Source organism: Toxorhynchites rutilus, chromosome 2, assembly GCF_029784135.1.
Source record: "Toxorhynchites rutilus septentrionalis strain SRP chromosome 2, ASM2978413v1, whole genome shotgun sequence".
In the NCBI taxonomy this organism is placed as follows: domain Eukaryota; kingdom Metazoa; phylum Arthropoda; class Insecta; order Diptera; family Culicidae; genus Toxorhynchites; species Toxorhynchites rutilus.
The window spans coordinates 145,402,761-145,422,881 of NC_073745.1; the positions used below are offsets into that span (position 1 = coordinate 145,402,761).

A 20,121-nucleotide genomic window follows, 5' to 3' on the forward strand; every position below is an offset into this window, starting at 1 on the left:
AGCGATTGAAGCTTTTATAGACAAGAATATTTAATGCAGCCCTACTTTTAACATGAAAATATGATAATTACGTCTGTTGTTTCAAAAAGTGAATGGTTTGTATACTGCTAAGACTATCCCAAGGTGGGTCTAGAATAAACTGACTAGACGTCAGTCCCGCATTTCAACAAAATGTCCGCGTAGGATTACGTCCCGCATTTGGCAAAAGGAACGAAAATGTCCCGCGATATCAGTATATTTCAGTATTACAATTTGATCATGTTGATTTTCTAAAATGGATGAACCTCAAAATAAAACTTTTATTTGTCAGACTGTTCAAGAGCGCTTCCAATGCATTCAACGATTAATACTTTGAGCTGGTTTCATCGCACCGACAGTGGACTTTTTGTTTAGAGAGTGTCAACAGGAAACGACAGCAACAAAATCGGAAAATTGAATTTTATAAAGATTTGATTTTTATAAAGATTTATTTTTAAGATTTTTATAAAGATTTATAATCATTTTTATAAAAGTCCCCTATTGATCCGCAGGTACCAACGTGAGTCAAACGAAAAGTTTATCTTTGTTCCTCTAGCTCGGTCAAACTTAACGTGGTCAATAAGCCGGAAGAACTAGTGTATACTGGACAGGAAGAGGCAGGGTTGTTTTATGAAGTATCGCAAATGATGCAAATATTGGCCGGAACCTCAATCATGGCTGATGAAAAGATGTATGTCGTCATGTTCTTTTACCTTTCCGTGGCTTTGGTAGTAGGCTATCTCTCCATTTTGGCCATTCGCTTAAACGTTTTCTATAGGCCCAAGCTGGGGTATGTTGGGAAGGTTGGCAGTCTACGCGACAATGTTTATCTCCAGCCGATCCATTATCCATTCTCCAGTGATCTTTTGGCATAATGGGCTGATCCCCATTTCGGCATAAAGACCACATCACCTTCGAAAGTTTCGACAAGCACTTCGTACTCGTTCCCCGTTCACCATATGACTCGGAAGAAGAGCGGTTTGGACATTCCCTTCTCGTCTGTCAAAGAAGGACCTTCTTCGAGAACTTGATGTGGATGATATATTCGACGTCATCGCTTACCTGGGGAACGTAAAGTACCCGGTCCCCGGCCATTCGTTGAATTCTAGCATCAAGCACTTCTCTTCTTCCATTATGAGCACGAAAAGAAGTTTTTCACGTTTTTCGCCGGAAAGAAGTCAGCACCTGAAGCTACTCCTTCTGGGTGATTGCCTGCTGCTCAGATACTGCCGGTCTCGTCTGACGCTTCCGCATAAAAATGTCCATTTTGGCCAGATTCTCCTTGGCCAGTTGTTTCGATCTCCCTGCTTAAGGGGCGACAGGGAGAGGATGTTGTAAATACCAGATCGGCTATGTCTGGCGGACACAAAGTGTCTCGGGATGTCCCACTACTTTGCTGTGGGGTGAAGCTGATAATATGAAAAAATTATAGGAGGTTGTGTCCAAGATACGACCGCATTGTTGACGTAGAACTACGCTGTTATTTTATATAAGTCGCTTGTGTATACCTTCGGATATTATTCTATAATGCTGTGAAATTTTAGAAACAATTGCTTAGTAGAATAATATCTGAGATGGTTTTTTCATTGTAGAATCATATAATCATATAGCGATAATTGATTGATGATTCATTCTTGCCCTCGCAAAACAATACACTGATCGTATGTCGCAATGTCAATGCATTGAAAATTTACCTCGAACGCTTTTCCGGTGGCCTTTTTCGCAATAGACATAGACTAGGCTCATCTTATTTCCTAACAAGAATAAGACATCTATTGAGTGTTTTGGTCGAAAAATTATTCAAGATTACCTTAGCATGGGTTCCCTCTCATTGCTCGATTCCGGGGAATGAGAAAGCGGACTCGCTAGCTAAGGTGGGCGCTTCAGAAGGCACACTTTTTGAAAGGCAAATTGCCTATAATGAATTTTTTCACATTCCTCGTCAGGACACACTCGTTAGTTGGCAGCGCATGTGGAGTGAAGATGAGTTCGGTCGTTGGTTACACACGATTATCCCTAAGGTCTCGACGAGTGCATGGTTCAAGGGATTGAATGTAGGTCGTGATTTCATTCGCGTGATATCTCGGCTTATGTCCAATCACTACAACCTAAACGCGCATCTCTATCGCATTGGGCTCGCAGCAAACAATCTTTGTGGTTGTGGCGATGGCTACCACGACATCGAGCATGTTGTCTGGTCGTGTATCCGGTTCCATGCTGCTCGCTCTCAGCTCTCTAGAGCACTGAGAGCAAAAGGCAGACAATCGGATATCCCCGTCCGGGATATCTTAGGTAGCCGGGATCCTGATCTTCTGCTTCATCTATACCTGTTCCTCAGAAACGCCGATGTCAACGTTTAATGATGTTTCCTTCGTTGTGTCCCCGTTTCATATCCCTCCTATCCAATCGATAAACTTTTACTTAGTCGCGGCAATACATACACACACTCTTTACAGATGCACGGGCCAAAGGTTGTGCAGTCCACTGATCATTCAACAAGAGCCAAAGGTTGTACCGCTCATGACAATTCTACACGAACTGATGATTGCGCCGGCTAGTGACCATTCTATCCTGGATTCCTCGAGTCGAGAAAGACGCACCACGCTAGATATGGGGTACAGACTAGGGGGGCGTTGCTGATTAATGGTCAGCTGCATCCCAATAGGAAGTAGCCCGTGTCGGGCACACGCATAGAGCATCGAAGACTGCAACATACCAATTATGAGAACACTTGTAATACTAACCTCGAGCCAACCGCGAGTAATCGGTTACATATTACTAACATAGTTGTAAGACAAAAATTGTCAAAATATTGGACTCCCGGCCCCGTCAGGCTAACGCCACATGTGCCTTAATAAAAAATATATTTTGGGAAAAAAAAAATAGACTAGGCTACAGTCGATTATATACATGCACCATTATTCCACATCTCATAACTACATTAATATATCTTTGGCACCGCGTGGAAACAACAACAATGACAACACTTGTAAGTATCAAATATCATGCTGCATGTTATTTAGTATTGCCTCAGTGGAATCGCACCTCTAAGCATCGTTCGTACAACGTAAACCAAGTGCCAAACGAGCATTCGCCATAGCATGCATACAAAGCCATTACATTGGTGGCTTGAAACTACTAGGAATATAAACACTTCTCATCATTTTGCGCTATTCTCAAAAGAAATGCTTCTGTTAATATTACTGGCCTCGAAAAAAGTTGCATTACACCTCATGCTCGAGAGAAGCGCAGCTGTCAGACTTAGTGGAGGAAGTTTTGCTACTGGTAAGCGAAACCTAATCACGTACAAAATTCCAGAACGACATTTACTTTCTTGGTGACTAAACAAGCGAAATAAACTCTTTTGGTCATATCAACAACCTCGAAAACAGTAGCATTGCTTCATTATGATCAAGATTAGCGCAAATGCAATTCTAGTTGAATGTATATTTGCGACTGGCACGCGAACCCAAATAATTTTTAACATTCCAGTAAGACATTCAAAATGCTTGGTTTTCCCCAAATATTTTTTGGCGCACAATCTTAACGCCTGCTTAACGTCAGTATAATGCATTTATGTGTTCTGAAAGGTACCAACGAAGCCCTTATGATGACGGAAAACAAACAATGTTAACTGCTTGGAAAAAGACTGAATTATGCCACACAGCTTGTACTCTGCTGTAACGCCCATCGATGCGAATTCGCTGATGAGTTTGTCAAGAGCGACCGCCTTCACCACCAGCGGGGAGAGCTTGATTTTGGTTGCTGCCTGGGTAACGGCGCTTACATTTTCGGCCGACGCGCCGAAGTCGCCTACTTCGCTGTTGATCGATGCGGTGTCACACTCGCGAAGGCTCGGCTCATTGCGAGCGCATTTCACTGCACCAACATTGCGTGCATCATTAGATGACGCTTGCCTCGAAATTTTTTTGCGTTCATTTTTTGCAGGGCTCGAGCCTGCCTTCCTTTTTTTCTTGTTCATCACACACTACGCGAAGCGTCAATTTTATGACGCGGAAAGAAGAAAAACACACGATACGAATAACGCGAAAAACGAAAAGAAAAAACCACACGACGATATCCAAGTTGGATTACCACAGGTGGGGTCCAATCTTAGATCGAAGCGCAGCGAAAGCAAAGTGAACTGGATTGCTCAACAGTCCGATGCCGAATGGAAGTTTGCCTCAGCGAGATCCACTGTACTCGAGGCAAGTATTCCCCTTCATTCTTCTACTTTTCCTTTGTTCACGGAGACTTTGAATCCTACGATTTCTCCTTCGTTGCTCGTCGATAAGTTGCTCGTTATTGACAACTCTGTTCGGGAAAGCACACAAATGGACAGAACAAAAGTATGAGAAAATGGAAACTGTTACGCAATCTGCGTGCGCGCTCTATTCCAAAACAACGGTTCCAGATGCTGCAAGAAAATATCGTTTTCAAGCCAGTGACACACAATAGGGATGAAGACACAAATAGGAGATAATAGGTTCCTCATCCTTGAAAAGAAAATTGAACTGAAAGGGTAAAAAACAAATTGAATCGCTATACGCTATACGCTTTTAAAAATTGTAAAAAGAACAATCGAAATCAATCTAATTTTAATTTATGTAATTGACAAATTAGTTGAAGAAGGTTCAATATCAGAGGCAGTAGGTGAAGATTAGACTGTGGAGGAGACTCAAAGTAAATATATTTTTTATAAAAATGATATACGAAACTGAATAAAATATTTGTAGGATTTTTTAACCATCACACTAACGGAATAGAGTTGGTTTATTTAAATTGAACATCCTCCCGTGTCCAACAGGAAACTCTTAAAGTTTTCATTTATTTTAACCATTTACAAACCAGGAGAATCTAATGTATAGCATATTAAACAAATCTTAGGGAATTTCCGATTCGTTTAGTATGTGAATCGCCTAAATCCGTTCGCGGCAAAAATAGTTATTAACGTTAACTTTATTTCATAAAAACGTGACCTGTTTTCTGATTTGGCACGCTTAATGAAAGACGTAGTTCTACGTCAAAAAAGGATAGAACTTTTTTTTTCGATGCGAGTTAAATGGACATATAGTGGGAAGAATATGGACAGGCTTGTAATATACGAAGCGTAAAAGTTTATCACTCGTGAGTGGACAAACAATGAAAAATTACGATGCCTGTTTTAATGTAGCTTTGTAAACTTTTCTGACTGATATTCTTGGTGTATCGATTAGCGCAATTAAAGTGCAGACACAGCTATCTGTCCAATCATGGGGTCCATGGCAGATTATCTCGCATGATGAAAAAATGACAACTCGCACCTGATTCATATTCAACTGATTCGATAACACACCAATCATTATCTCCAATTATATCAATGCGATCATAATTGCCGACTCACATTCAATCGTCTTGCATAACCGCGCTCAAGCATCAATACATTGGATTTCACTGATGCGCTGGGAAACGATCCTTCTTGCCGTGGGGATGATAACTCTGCCACGTGCTATTGTAATTTTCCTCTCTCTGCTCGCAATCGATCACGTTTAAGCCTAGCAATGGAAATGATAGTTGGTCATCATCAATTAGAAGATGAAAAAAAGTCCAGATATGGATAGCGATATGCGAAACCTACTATTAAATTGACAGCGAGTATTCATGCAATTCCTGCTACCTCACTGGCCAGCTAGTCATCGCTGCCATCGTAAATCAAGCTGACGAGTAACCCAACTGGAGAGGCGAAACAACGAGTTTTGGGAATGTTCAACGCCAATCATCGTGGATATATTGCTAATGGCGCGAGTAAAAGCTGTTGTTTTCGTTATAGGCAACACTGGGAAATTGGGCATTCTAGCTTAGTGATGCATGAAATGAATACAGAAAAATGAACATTGTAGGCTTTCACAGAGACAGTTTCTGTGGTATTTTTTCTATACTTTTGCGGCGCTCTGAAACCGATATTATATGAACACACGTTAATGTTGGACAATTGATAAATTGACGCATAGCTTAGCCGAAACTTGATGTGCGATACTTACTTGATACTTGATGTCAGGACAATCAACAGTCATGTTTGAGACATGTTCGGTCATGAACCTTAAGCGAACATCGATATTGCTTGCTTGAGGTTTGAATGTTTTTATGTAGTTTTGAATATGACTTTGGTGATGAATCAACAACGCATAAAGGTCAAACTCTGTACCAATTAACGCATTATATGTCCCACAAAAGAATGTGAAAACGTACGCTGCTTTGTGGTTTTATGAATCATTTTTAAAGTCAAATGTCCTAACAGGAAAACTTTCATTAGATGCAATTCACATTATAGGATAATTTGCACGAAAGTGCATTCGTAACAGATGCTGCGCAATAATCCAATAGTAGACTCCCCACATTCGTTGACTCATGCCTTTAGATCCATACAGGTTATTAAGGGAATTTCCAAGTGTTTAGTATGAATTGTGCAATTGGTGCTCTTCTTAAACGCATGAGCTGTTTCATTAGAAAAAAAGTAATATTAAAGTATCATGCCTTTCCTAAAAATCTGTATCTCTCAATTACTTGGGTGAGTCGAATGATATATCCTTACTTTGATTTCAAAGCGGAATTTGATCTTATGAATAATCATCTAGGAAGTAACAACGTCTTTCCGCATAGACCGTCTTCAAATTTCCATTTTACCACAGGAAAATAAACCACACTTCAACAAATTGAATCTGAATTATTCATTCATTCACGTTTTTGCTTTTTTCTCTCTCTTACTGTTGAATTATATCATTCGTGCGTTGAAAATCGAATCTATCATTGCTGGCCGCCGCAACCGGTTCTGCAGGGTTGTGGTTTTTAGCGTCGTCGTCGTGTGCAACGACTCGAATGACTTTGGTTAATCTTCAAGAAGATGTGCGCTCAAGAACAGCCATCATTGGGGATTCCGAGGGAAGAACCTTCCGAGAAACAAAGTAAGATAGTGGGAAAAAATCCGTGTGTTTTGATTCGCCTTGATAACTATCAATCAACAACCTGTTTCTGTCGAGTTGATTGCTGTTGAATTCTTCATCTTGGGTGATTCTTCTGTGCAAGATTCGGTCATCTGTTGGGTGAGTAGCGGTCAACCAAAAGTCATCTGATGTGATGTCCCACCGCTGGAATTCCGCGAAGAAGACGCACTGTAAACCAGTTCTTCCGCTTCAAAAACTCAGGTTCTGTTCAGTGTTGTTGTGAAGAACAGCGTCTGACGCTGTTGATTTATTAAATTTTATTGTTGCTTTCCACTCTCACTTTCAACTCCAGCTGCATAATAAGTTATCAATTTAATTTAGACTAAGATCACTTTTATTTATTTTCACCTCTTTTCCGTTTCATTTCAGGGTCACTGTCGAAGTTTGAAGGCGATTGGCTCATGGGTGTTTGTATGTGTGAAAATGTATGAGATGCCATCCGGAGGAATCTCCATTCCAACACGCGGCAAAGATGCAGCGGCTTAATATTACCATAATAATCTGTGATAATTAGCAGTTTTTTTTTCTTTGTCCATCCGTGATATGACAACTTGTTTGTTAACAAACAATCTTTACTATTTTTATACAAACGTCACTCCAAATCCTGAGCAGTTATCATCGTGGAAGCTTTTAGTGGCAATAGAATCAACATTTAATAGTTCACGACCTAAATCCGTTCCCCAAACGAGAGATCAGGGCAAAACAACGGCGCCATGAAACTGTCCAAACATGTCGACTGGCTGCAGATACGAGCTCTACTCAGGAAGGATTATTTGGTGCGAATACGGCAGCCTGTAAGTAAACCAAGGCGATTAATCACTGATAATTAGCCGCTAATAAAACAATATACTTATCAATCGAGGGGCGGTACCCGATTTATTATGACGCAAACATCATTGGAATGTCTATTTCCTGTTTCCTGGCTCAAAGTTTAATGACGTTCAAATTCTGAAAGAACGATGCGTTGAATGAAGGCACGGTTTCAATGGTTCTGACGTGATAAAGCTTATCAATTCGAACGTTTCACCAATGATGCGCCTTCAAAAACACATGGACCGACAAAGCAGTTATTACTCAAAAAGACATTATCACCAAATGTTTAACGCTATATGCTTCGAGCCATCGCGTTTCGTTCAGCCGTCTGAAGGCTTTAACGAACGTAAAGTTGTTTGTCTTTAAATGCAAATTGATAGTTCTTGAATGACGTTGTTCTGGCAGGAACATACGATTCTTAATATCAGCTAAACTCTGCAAACTAAAGTGGAATTTCATGCCAACTCAATCAATAATGTCAATTTGGTGCCAGCACCATCTCAGATTGCAGTGAAACGTTGTGGGTGTAAAGAAATTGGTCATTCAAACAATTTAGCCAGGATGTCGACTACCTGAAAGAACATTGACAATCAGGGAATGTCAGGGAACAATGTCAGGGAAAAATGGGAAACTTCGCAAACTGTGTGTGTGAAAATAGCGTGTCCCATTGATGCTTGCTTCTTAGCATTTTTCTAAAAATCATGTGATCAAAATAATGAGTACATACACCCAGGTTTTTTACGCGGTTTTTTTTCCGTGGTTTTTTACACGGATTTTCCAATTAACGCGATTTTTTTTACGCGGATTTTCCAATTAACGCGGTTTTTTACGAGGTAAGTAAAAAAACTGGGTGTACTGTAAATCGACTGTTTTGATGCAAATAAATTGTAGACGCATGAATTACAACCTTCTTGTTGTGGTGACTCGACAAATTTACACAACTTTTTCTAAAAAAAAACTTGTATTTTTGTATAATATTTTCATAACTACAATTTTATATCTAGGTAAGGGGGGTGGTGTTGATTTGGACAACCCCTTTATCTCGAAAAGTGCGGCTCAACTTGAATTTTTCATAATGTCATGTACTTTTATTGTTGAATCGTACGTACCAAACCTAAAATAACAATGGAAAAGTTTTACAGGTAGAGGGGAATGGTAGCATGAACAAAGCAATCATTTTGCAGTTTTGATTTCTATATAGGGGGGTCACTCTACGAAAAATGTAACGTTTATCAAGAGTTTTCAAATGCATATCAAGCAGAATCGTTCTTACGATATATGTTATAATATATACCATTAGACGGTAAATTTATCCAGCATTTTTTTCGCCTGACACTTCAACAGTGAAAATAATAGGTATGTTTTTCGAGCGGATGCGAAGGTAAATCATGTATTATGCATTCTTTCTTCCAACTTCGTTCCCAAGAATGTTGTATGTAACACAAAATTGCGTGCAATAATTCGTTCTATCTAATAAATTAGCAAGATGTTAAAGTAATCAGATGCAAGATTTCATACATCACTCTAACTTCATTCAAGATTTCATCAAAGCAACGAGGAAAGTGTCACCCATACAGTGATCTTTCGTTAATTAGGAGGAGGCAGCGATTATCATGCGAAAACTTATTGAGATCGGCATTTCATCGCATCACAAAAATGAAACGAAATGAAATATTAATATTCTTCAATTCATAGTCCTCAATGACTCAATTCCTTCTATGATAGATTGAGCAGTAGAACCAATAAGACTTGATTGTGATAGTCTGCAAACGAACATTATTCCACCGAAAAATCTACTGCTCCCGATGCCTAATAATAAGAATAAGACTATGGAAATAGCTCACAATACCATAGCTATCCATTAAAAATAAAGCAACTTCATGATTTCATCTGTATTTTACCTAAAAATATCACGAAATCGTGAGTATTTTCAATATGTTTTTTTGATTCTTCCCCATAAATTTCATATTCAATGTAATCAATGAAGATATATTTTTTTTTGTTTACCGATTCACATATACCTCATAGGGTGCACCCGTGGCCGAGTGGTTAGCGTCTCACATTATCATGCCGGGTGTTCGGGTTCGATTCCCGTTCTGGCCGGAGGATTTTTCGTCAAAGAAATTTCCTTCGACTCGCACTGTGGTCACGCGTATTCTAGAGCTTGCCCCTCGGAATACATTCAAGGCGTGTTATTTGGCTTAAGAAATCTCAACTAAGTATTAATGAATGACGCTAGTTAATGCATATGTTGAGACGGCAAAAGTTGCACAGGGAACGTTAACGCCATTCAAGAAGAAGACATATACCTCATCTACCATTCCACCCTCTTATGTGTCCCACTGATATTCATTAATCATTTTCAGTTAAATAGTTGAATTTCCTGCCAGAAACTTATAGTCTTCCTCCGTTCGTTACAACCCGTTTGAAGGTTGTGAGTACATACAACAAACGGCCCTTTTCAGGAATTGAGTTTTGAGTTTCAAAAGAGTTAAACTATCAGCTTAATGAACAATGAGAAGAATTACATTTAAAATAACCAAGTGTTCAGAATTATCACAGTCCTACGTCAAACTTCCGTCCGTGCCCCTAGACTCAGACCCTTCTACTTTTTTTGTAAGCTGATTGTAAGAAATTACAAGTTTTTCGATCGGGGTTTTAAAGACTTTTTTCCGCTGATTAAACAAATTTTTCGTGTATTGTGCAGGAAGGTTCCGTTCGCCTATAGAAGTGGAACTATTTGAAGCAGCGAAACTGTAAATATGATAACAATAAATAAAAGAGGAGGCGATCTGGCGTAGTGGTAACATCCATGCCTCTCACTCTGAAGGTCACGAGTTCAATTCTCACTCCCGACATTCTTCCAAAAATGGAAGTACAAGTGACGAACCAGCCAAATGAGTTGAAAATCACTATAATACAGATAAAAAAAAACAATAAATAAAATAAATTGCATTCTGTGTGGGATATAGACACGTTTCTGTGGGGTGAATTGCCCATACAGGTTTTAACTTTTTTTTTTGGTCTAATCCATGGGTGGCCAAACGGTAGTCCGCGGTCTACCGGTCACCCGCGTAGATATTCTTAGGCGCCCGCCAGCTTGTCTAGAATAGAGTCATCTCCAAACGCAAATTTCCCTTTACATTTTGTCATTATCATTCTATAATGTGTTTAAGCTAACCTCGATAAACCATATTACTTGTAAGAGTAGGTATTTCTTCATTAGAGCTTCCCTTTTAATATTTTCTTTCAGATTGCTAGTTATTTATATTCACACATTCTGTGGATCGACCATAACTTGTAATAAGCAAAAAAAACATCACTAGGATTTCAACAAATTGGTTTTGAGAAAACCAATTGAAAATGCAGGAAACATTTTTTTTAACTTCACCCAAAATTGATTTTTAGCTCATGTTTTGTCATCCCGATTTATGACATTAAGGTGAAGGTGGAAGTTGCCATGGTAGTAGTATAGGTAAACCCACGTGTAAAAATGGGGTAATAGTGTTTGTGAGAGAAGAGCAAAGCACATGTTAATAGATCAATTCACTTATCAGACTGTGTGGCGCTTCATTGACACGAGTCTTTGAATACATTTGAAAAAAAAATAACAATTCAATACTGAAGTTAAATATGTGAACAATATGTTCCGTTGAACAATTGCAAACATAAATATATATAGAAGGTGCATTTGGATATGAAGTAAAATTCTGATTATACGCGAGCGTAACATGAGCAAATTTATAACACATGCGAATTGGGGCTCTTCTGATATTAACAAGTTGTACCGCATAGTAACTCGATGCTGATAATTCCTCAATATTTTCCTTCGTTGGTCGTATTGTTTTCACATATTCACGTTGGAGAGCCTTAACCCACAGCAGCGGAACTCCATACAATTCACTAACTAAAAAGTGTCCACATTTTCATCGCTTGTTTACGTGAAGAATATAATTTTTTCAGGCACACTTGATTTGAGTGTGTATGGATTTCTAGCTGTCTTAACGCAAGGTCTTTAATGAAGAATGATAAGATGGGAAGGTTGATATAAACATGTTTATAATTAAATAAGTTTATTCAAATATTAATATTGCCCTTCTTTAATTATTCAGTGCAATTTTATCGAAATTTGATAGAGAAATTAAAAAAGGAATGGTTTTTTTTTCAATATTTTTCTGAGATGGTTATTAAAATAATTTATTTTTTTTCCCCCCACCCCCCATTATTTGTTAGCTTTTCCTGCTTTTCGTGCTTTGACCTGTCATTTTGACAAGATGATTTTGGGATTTAAAATTGTGACAAGATATAAATCTGGTGTGAAAGAGCGAATTGTGGAAAATTAAGTTGCAAATTTTCTAAACTTTATTAAAGTTTTTCTGTAGTATTGAATTTCTGAGTTTGTTTGAATAACCGACTGAAGATGATCCATAGAAGAATAAGATTTCATTTGATATGTCGATTTTTGAAATCGACTCAATGGTTGAAAAGTTATGACGTTTTGGAAGAAATCTTACTTACTTAATCATCAATAGGCCCCAGTGGCATGTGCTGTACACAAAAGTCGTCTCCATTCACATGAATTTTATATTTTTTCCAATTCTCAACTTTCAAACTTTTTTTAAGGATCAACATATCATATCTTTCTATTAATCCGCAAACATGCCTAGTAGTTACTTAAAAAACCAAACTCATAAACGACAAAAAGAGTCTTCGATTGTATTTTTTTTTTATATATTTTTTTACAGTTTTACAGTACACATTCACTTATTGGCGCTTTTTTAGTAGGAGTGCTTTTTAATTGGCGGTTCTTTGCTAGTCTTTGAATCTTAAACTCAAAAAATTAAGGCACAGTATAGAAGTTTTTTGGTTTGCAGTTTGTTTGACAAATATTTTAGTTTAAAAATATATAGAAATATATATACAAATATAAAGTGAATTATATCACATCCACTATTCAAGAAAGTTGATGATACTTTTATTTTCTAGTATCAATCCAAATGCAGTAATACTAATTATTATTATGGCCGCACTAAAAGACATGAAAAACAACAAGAAAAACTTTGAAATTTGTGAACTATTGCAGTATTACTTCAGCCATTCCATGCCAAACTGATATAGTGGTTTTCGTATTTTCGTGAAAATTGATAGCTTGTTTTCGTTATGGTAAAACATTGAACCTGTATTTTTTTTTTGGGTAATTCGATTTTTTTCACTTTTCCCAGTCATTTTTTATCAAAAAGTCATAACTTTCGAATTACTAAGCCGATTCAGATGATCGACACATCAAATTGAAGTTAATTAGCTAATCTTTTATCAAACTTGCAAGAAATTTGAATTTTGTTCTCGTAATTATTAATTGTATCCATTTTTTATAGTTCACATGGTTTCGGCACCATCGGCGCTATAATTTTCTACATTTTTTTTTTTTGAAAACTGAGGATTTTTTACACATTTACATTTTTTACTCAGAATCAGATGTGTTCTTTTTTTCTTTTTTTGGTTATAGTTTTAACCGAGATGATGGATTTATCAAATTAAAGCCAATGAGCTAGAATTTTTAGGAAAAATAATGCACTTGCGAAAAAAAATAATGTTGTTTTCGTGATTAATAATTGTATCTGTTTTTTTATAGTTTACATAGTTTCGGGACCAAGGGCGCTATATTTTTTATATGTTTTTCGTGAAACCTTCACTTAACACAGTAAAAAATCAGAAGTGTGTTCTTTTTCGTTTTTGAGTTATGATTTTTCAAAGTTAACATGTTTTTAAGCTTCGTTCGATCATCCTATGCGATAAGGCTATTTATATGCGTATAGAATTCCCCTTCTTGCAAGTGTGAAATTATTGACTTCATTTAACTATGTCGATTATCTGAATCGGTTCAGTAGATCAGAAGTGATGAATTTTTGAAAAACGTAATTTTTGGAAAAAAGGAGAAAAGTGATTTATTTCGGTTAAATTTAAAAAATCATAATTTAAAAACGAAGAAGAACACATTTTGGATGTTATATAAAAAATCCTCAGCTTTCGAGAAAAAATATAAAAAAATATTGCGCCCTTGGACAATGAAAACTATAAAAAACAAATACGATCAATAATTAAGGAAACAAAATTATTTTTTCTGCAAGTATAGTATTTTTTTAAAAAAGACTAGCTAATTGGCCAATTTGATATGTCGATCATCTGAATCGGTTTAGTAGTTCAAAATATATGAGTTATTGAAGAAAGTTATTTTTGAAAAAAGGGGAAAAACTAGATTTTTCGGACCACCCTAAAATGGAATGGGATCTAACATTTTGCGATAAGGAACAAAACTACTAATTTACACGAAAATCTGAGAATGGAATATATATAACACTAAAAAAATAAAGTTTGTTGTTAATTTCCCCGGCAACTAAAAAGCTGATTATTAGAAACTAATTGATGTTAACTTTTCATTACCTTGTAAATTCTAGATACAATACCAACAGAGGGTATTGAAAAAAAAATAAATTTATTCAGAAATCATATTTTTATGTTATTTTTTAAGCGTACATACGTTACCTAGTCGTATAATTATTGTATCATTCAATTTATTTCGATGAGAATGCTTTAAAATATTTCAACTGCTGCTCTTGCCACATTTTATTTTTTTTAATTCAATGTCCAGTTTCTATGGCGAAGCTTCATTCGTAAATTACACATTTGTCATTATTGGTGGAATACGACCATAAAGGTTGTTATGAATAGCACAGCAAGTTATGATTACAATACATATGGGTTTATTTTGATAAAGCAAATATTAACGACATTATACATAAACCGATAAAAATGCATTATAATATTTGTCCACAGAACTCTCAGCGTCTATATATATATTTTATTCAATTTTCAGTTCGTAATTTCTATCCCATTCGCCGTATTTATCATGATGATGCTAACATTAATAACATTATATACTAACCTCCCTCCTTATTAATGACGTCTCCCACCGTTTTAGAAACATCTTAACATTATGTTCAATTTTTAGAGCGTAAACCATCTGTCAATTTTTTCACTGTTTACATTTTCTTGCCACAAATCGTTGCCACTTTTTTCTCTCATGTTCCACTTCTCTTCTCTGCTTAACCCTTCTCTTTGTTGGCCGAGACATTTTGATTGAATGTAATACTTTTCCGTTTATTGTTTTTGAAAGCATAGGCAGCCGTGGCAGTGTTCCGAGCTCTGCAATACAATTTTCTTACCCAATGTTAAAGTTGCTAAAACTTACATTATAGACCCATTGAACGTAAAAATAATGATTGTTTTGATATCAACACAATTTTATTCTATTGATTTTCATGACATGAAACGCTATGACTCAGGAATAACATTTTATTGAGTGGTTTTGATAGCTGTTTCGATGATGTTGTCTGGCATCAGTGTCGAAAAAATAACGATGCTTTCACCAATACAAACAAAACCATTGCCTGAAGGTTGAAAAATGAAAATTTAACTTTCAGAGCACTTGCTCGAGTTTTCCGACGTTTTTCACTATACAGTGCGACAGCAGATGAAAATTTAATATCTTGTGAATAATCGATTAGGGTTTGGTTGATATTATTTCATGGGAAGTGTGCTAAAACGATCATTTTCTTCACACTGTTTCGCAAAATTATTGATTTTCGGGCTAGGGGTGAGGGACGGAGATGAAAGAAATGAGCGCCATTGTGACAGCCTTTTGTGGCTAGCTTCCACCTTCACCTTAAATGAGACATAACATAACAGAAAATGTCATGACTCACAAATACTGGTAAGCATTTGTATAATATACATGGTACAACAATATAAGATCAATACGAACGAGCGAAACAAAAGACAAATAAGCTTTCCGCATACTTTGCCACATACACGGCCCAGACCGAGATAGACATTGCTCTCCTTCATGCACTCCTCCTTTTACTCTTAGAAAACACTTCCCAACCTCATTTTATAATCAGATGCAATATTATCACGTATTTGCTAAACAACTGATGAAACATCATTAGCCATGTGGATAGCGTGGCCGTGTAAAATAGCTTTGCATTCCAGCCGGTGTTGGTTCGATCCCCATTGACGTCGCATGGATTTTTTTTTTGCACAATCCCAAATGAAATGAGAAAAGAAAACAAAAAGAGATGTCTGCACGCATACACACAAACCATTTTTGAGCTTTGAAAACAGCTCATTATTTGCGCATTTGACTCTCCAGATTCCAGAAATGGCATCATTTCTGCCAAAGATGAAATGTTTTCTACCAACGCTAGTGTGGGTGTATGAGCCTCTACCGATTTTCAAATACGAAAATGTTCTCGGTGTGCTGATAGGGATCGAATCGTCCGTTCGATTCAATTTACATAATAGGGATCATTATTTTCGATAGATAGTTCTTATACTACTAGGTAATTGAGAAATATAACAATCATCTTGTGTGTATTTTTATGGAGAATGAATGCTTTATGAATATAATGGTTTTACCAATAACGCCTAAAATACAAAATAGCAATATTACAGCGACACGCACAGTCTTTGACACCGTGCGCAAGTATACGAGTTACGATTTTGCGCTCGAGGGTTAAAACTTTGTTTTATCATCTTGTACTAAATTCATGTTTTAATGACTTTTTGATACAGTCAACATTGGTAGACCGCAGCCTAACATTTTAACAATTAGTCGCGCGTAATACCCAAAAGTTTGGCGGTCCCAGGTCTAATCGATTCAAGATGCCGCGGAGTTGCAAAAAGAACGAAAAAAAGCTTACTCATCCTTTCAATTTCAGAACTCGCTCAACCGGAAGCAGTGGAGTAGCGTATGGGGGTGAGGGGACCGGTCCGCCCCTCAAATGGTTGACACCCTCTATTTTTATAGAATATTACATTGTTTCGAAAAAAGTGATAGGAGGGTTGTGTCCGAGACACGACCGCATGGTTGACGTAGGATTCTTTGATAATGATTCGGTGCCCCTGAAAAGGGCCGTTTTGTTTAGTTGTTCGGTATTGTTTGATCACTCAACCAGTGTTTACCGAGTGATGATGATAGAAGGATGATAAACAGTCGTTGGATGGTGCGTTTCAGATAAAAGATGCCGAAGTGAAATGAGATATGATTAGTGATCCCCGATAATCGTTCGATTAATCGATTAATCGAATACTTCCTAAAGAAATCGATTATTAATCGAACGAATGCTGCGCAACCAATAATCGAAGCGAACGAATAGTTTGCGTCGATTTATCGATCCAAACCCAGAGGAAAAAAACTTACGACCGCTGCAGTTTTATCCTGAAATTCAAATCTTTGACGCTCCCCTAAACTTGTAAACGAAGCTCTATGCAGTCATAGCGAATTAAGCTTCGTTTACGAGTTTAGGGGAGCGCAAAAGTCAATTTCGACCAATCAATAGAGGGTATTTCCGTTAAGATAGCGTTTAGATTTTTCAATTGTTCGATAGTTAGTTTCATGACACATATTATATTCTTCAATATAAAAAATTGTTATGGAGTGCCGAAATCGATTGACGCAAAAATTTCATCAATCCATCATGAAATGACTGAGCAATAAGCGTTTGAAATTGGACAATTTTCACGATGTGCTCGATTTTCGATTCTCAATTTGTACCCCAATATATTCCCGAAAGACGTAATCTTACGTCAAAACAAGAAGTGGGTTATATCTGTGATATAACCCACTTCTTGTTTTGACTTATTGGCGCTTATTAGCCCAAAAAATGACCTGTGCAAAATTTCAGCTCAATCGGACATGATTTAGGGGTGCCTCAAAGCACTCAAAGTTTTGATTTTTGGCCACTCAGGCTATGTTCCAAAAATTTGATTTTCGGCCAAAAATTTTTTTTTTTAGATAACACAAGATCTCGACGTTTCATGCATTTTTAAGTAATTTGGCACCAAAAAAAAATTTCAATTTTCCAATTTTTTTGTATTCTCCCTTTGAAAGATTTACGAGGATGAAAAATCAAAACTTTGAGCGCTTTGAGCGCTCAAATCATGTCCGATTGAGCTGGAACTTTGCACAGGTAATTTTTTCGGACCAATAAACAAAATGGTCGGTTTTTGAAATTTGACATAACCATTTTCGCTACCACCCATACCCGCTTTATTCGCAAAGTTGTTTACTTGTTTTACTATCTTCACGGTTTGTGCTCTTATCACAAAAATTGTCGGCCAGAACAGAAATCGAACCCGAACACCCGGCATGATAATGTGAGACGCTAACCACTCGGCCACGGGTGCACCCTAACTATATAGAAATCAAAGACGTAGTCCTACGTCAAACGTTCACGACGAATAAAATAAAATATCATAGAAATATATGCGAGCGATTTGTCATAAAAATCGTCAAAAACTTAATGTTAAAACGACTCCCACGTATCAAACAAATCAAAATTAAGCATCTTTTCTCCATTTCCAGTGGATGACCTTGATCCAGTACATGTGGCCATGCGTGATCTTCCTATCACTGTACGTACTGCGCGATCGATTCCAATCGGTTCAAATCCCCGAGTGTCAGTTCCCAACCCGGCAGCTGCAAAACAATGGCATTCTGCCGTTCTTCCAGTCCTATATCTGTACGATTGAGAACGCATGCAGCGATCCCAAACGATTTGAAGAAACGACCGACTTCGAAGTAGCGCCGGTCACTCCTTTGCTCAATATAGTTCAAATTTTCCTGGACACTCCCGAACTGTACGATGCGGTGATAAAACTTCCACTGGATAGAAATTTCATTGGAACGGTCACCTCAATCGTCACACATGGTCGATTCAAGGAGATTGAAAGTGAGTTATACGATGCAGTAAACCAAGATCCACTGAATTAACAATTGTCTTCCTCTCGTTACAGGTAACGCCGATAAGCTGGTCCGAATGGTTCCCGAAATACAGCAGATGGTCGGTAGCAATTTCGACATCGAGAAGCTGTTCGCAGATGATCGAGTGTTTTCGAACTCCGGGAAGATACTGTGCGGCAAACCATTTCCACGCAGTGACAACATTCGGTTCATCGATAACATTCTGTATACACAAGATTTCAACGGAGCGGATCCGGACGAGCTGGCAGTGATGCCAACCGCATACTGTAAGCAGCTGTATCGCGATGTGACCAACACAAACAACGGAAAAATTACCTGGAAGCAGTTGAAGCCAATCCTGCAGGGCAAGATTCTTTATGGTCCACCGAGCGATAGAAATGATGAGATTATCAAGTTTGTATGTTTTTGACGTTTTTTGTACGAATTGCGACAAAGTGTCAATATTTTTTTCCATCTAGGCTAACCAAACATTCGTTGATATGGGACGCCTCCAAAGCTTCTTCAAGGCGTTGAACACGACGGTTGGTTTGCTGCACACAAATGACTCGTTCCGGGAAAGTTTTGAGGCCCTCATCGAGCTGGCTAAATCTCCAATCGTACAGATGATTGCCGGTGGCAACGTTAACATCGATCTGATCGAATCAATGCTGAATGGAATTCTGAACGACGAAACCGTAGCGAAGACACTCGGAACGATCGCTAGCATATTCGATTGTTTCTCGACGGATCGGTTTGTCGAGGTCAAAACGGAAGGGGCGCTGGAGGACGAAGCCTTCAAGTTGAACCAGAAAAAGTTGTTCTTCGCTGGGATATTCTTTGAAAATAGTACCCGCACGAATGATATTCTGTACAAAATTCGAATGCGAATTGATGACACCCCGGTGACGGTGGAAAACCGGAATCGGTTCTGGTTTCCTGGACCGGATGCAAGTTTCGAGCTCGACATGCGATACCACAGGGGTTTCATTCAAATTCAGCATGCCGTTGATATGGGAATCATCAAGACTTTGAAGCAGAAAATGAGCAAAGTCGAAAAGGAGGCGGTTAGAGGTCCATCTAGTGGGCAGAAAGAGTTGACACTAGGCGATGATTTGGACGATGGTGAGGAAAACAGAACAACAACCGTCACTCCAACAACTGCGGAATTGGATGCATTATATTCGAATCTTGGCATGAAAATTAACATTTCAAAATCGGATGTTGAAAGATTTAACAACAAATCAACAATTGATGATTATCTGAATTTCGATGAAGATGACGATGATGATGACGACGAGGATGATATAGACGGAGAACTATCCCTAGATGGGGACGATGAATTGACCACAACCATGACACCTAGTCGTCGCAAACGAGCACCACAATTCAGTTTTCTTGATTTATTCCTAGGCGGAGGGCGACCAAAGAGTGAGGAAATCAGCTACAATGTTGCCAAAGAGAAGTTCTATACCAAACAGTTTCCATATCCTGAATACACGAGGGACGAGT

General features: G+C 37.9%; 1 protein-coding gene across 5 annotated transcripts in view; it reads left to right on the forward strand.

The window, feature by feature from the left end:
• The window catches only part of LOC129771816 (glucosylceramide transporter ABCA12), a 142,600-nt gene that overhangs the window by 62,482 nt on the left and 59,997 nt on the right, over positions 1 to 20,121 (forward strand). For 4 of the 5 annotated variants that reach the window (XM_055775874.1, XM_055775871.1, XM_055775872.1 and 1 more), the window contains exons 2-5: positions 7,368 to 7,792; positions 18,235 to 18,601; positions 18,666 to 19,030; positions 19,092 to 20,119. In XM_055775874.1, coding sequence (XP_055631849.1) covers positions 7,712 to 7,792; positions 18,235 to 18,601; positions 18,666 to 19,030; positions 19,092 to 20,119 — 1,841 coding nt within the window. In that variant the 5' untranslated portion in view covers positions 7,368 to 7,711. Of the gene's footprint in view, positions 1 to 7,004; positions 7,098 to 7,367; positions 7,793 to 18,234; positions 18,602 to 18,665; positions 19,031 to 19,091; positions 20,120 to 20,121 lie in introns of those variants that run through there. The other variant, XM_055775876.1, reaches the window with a different exon arrangement.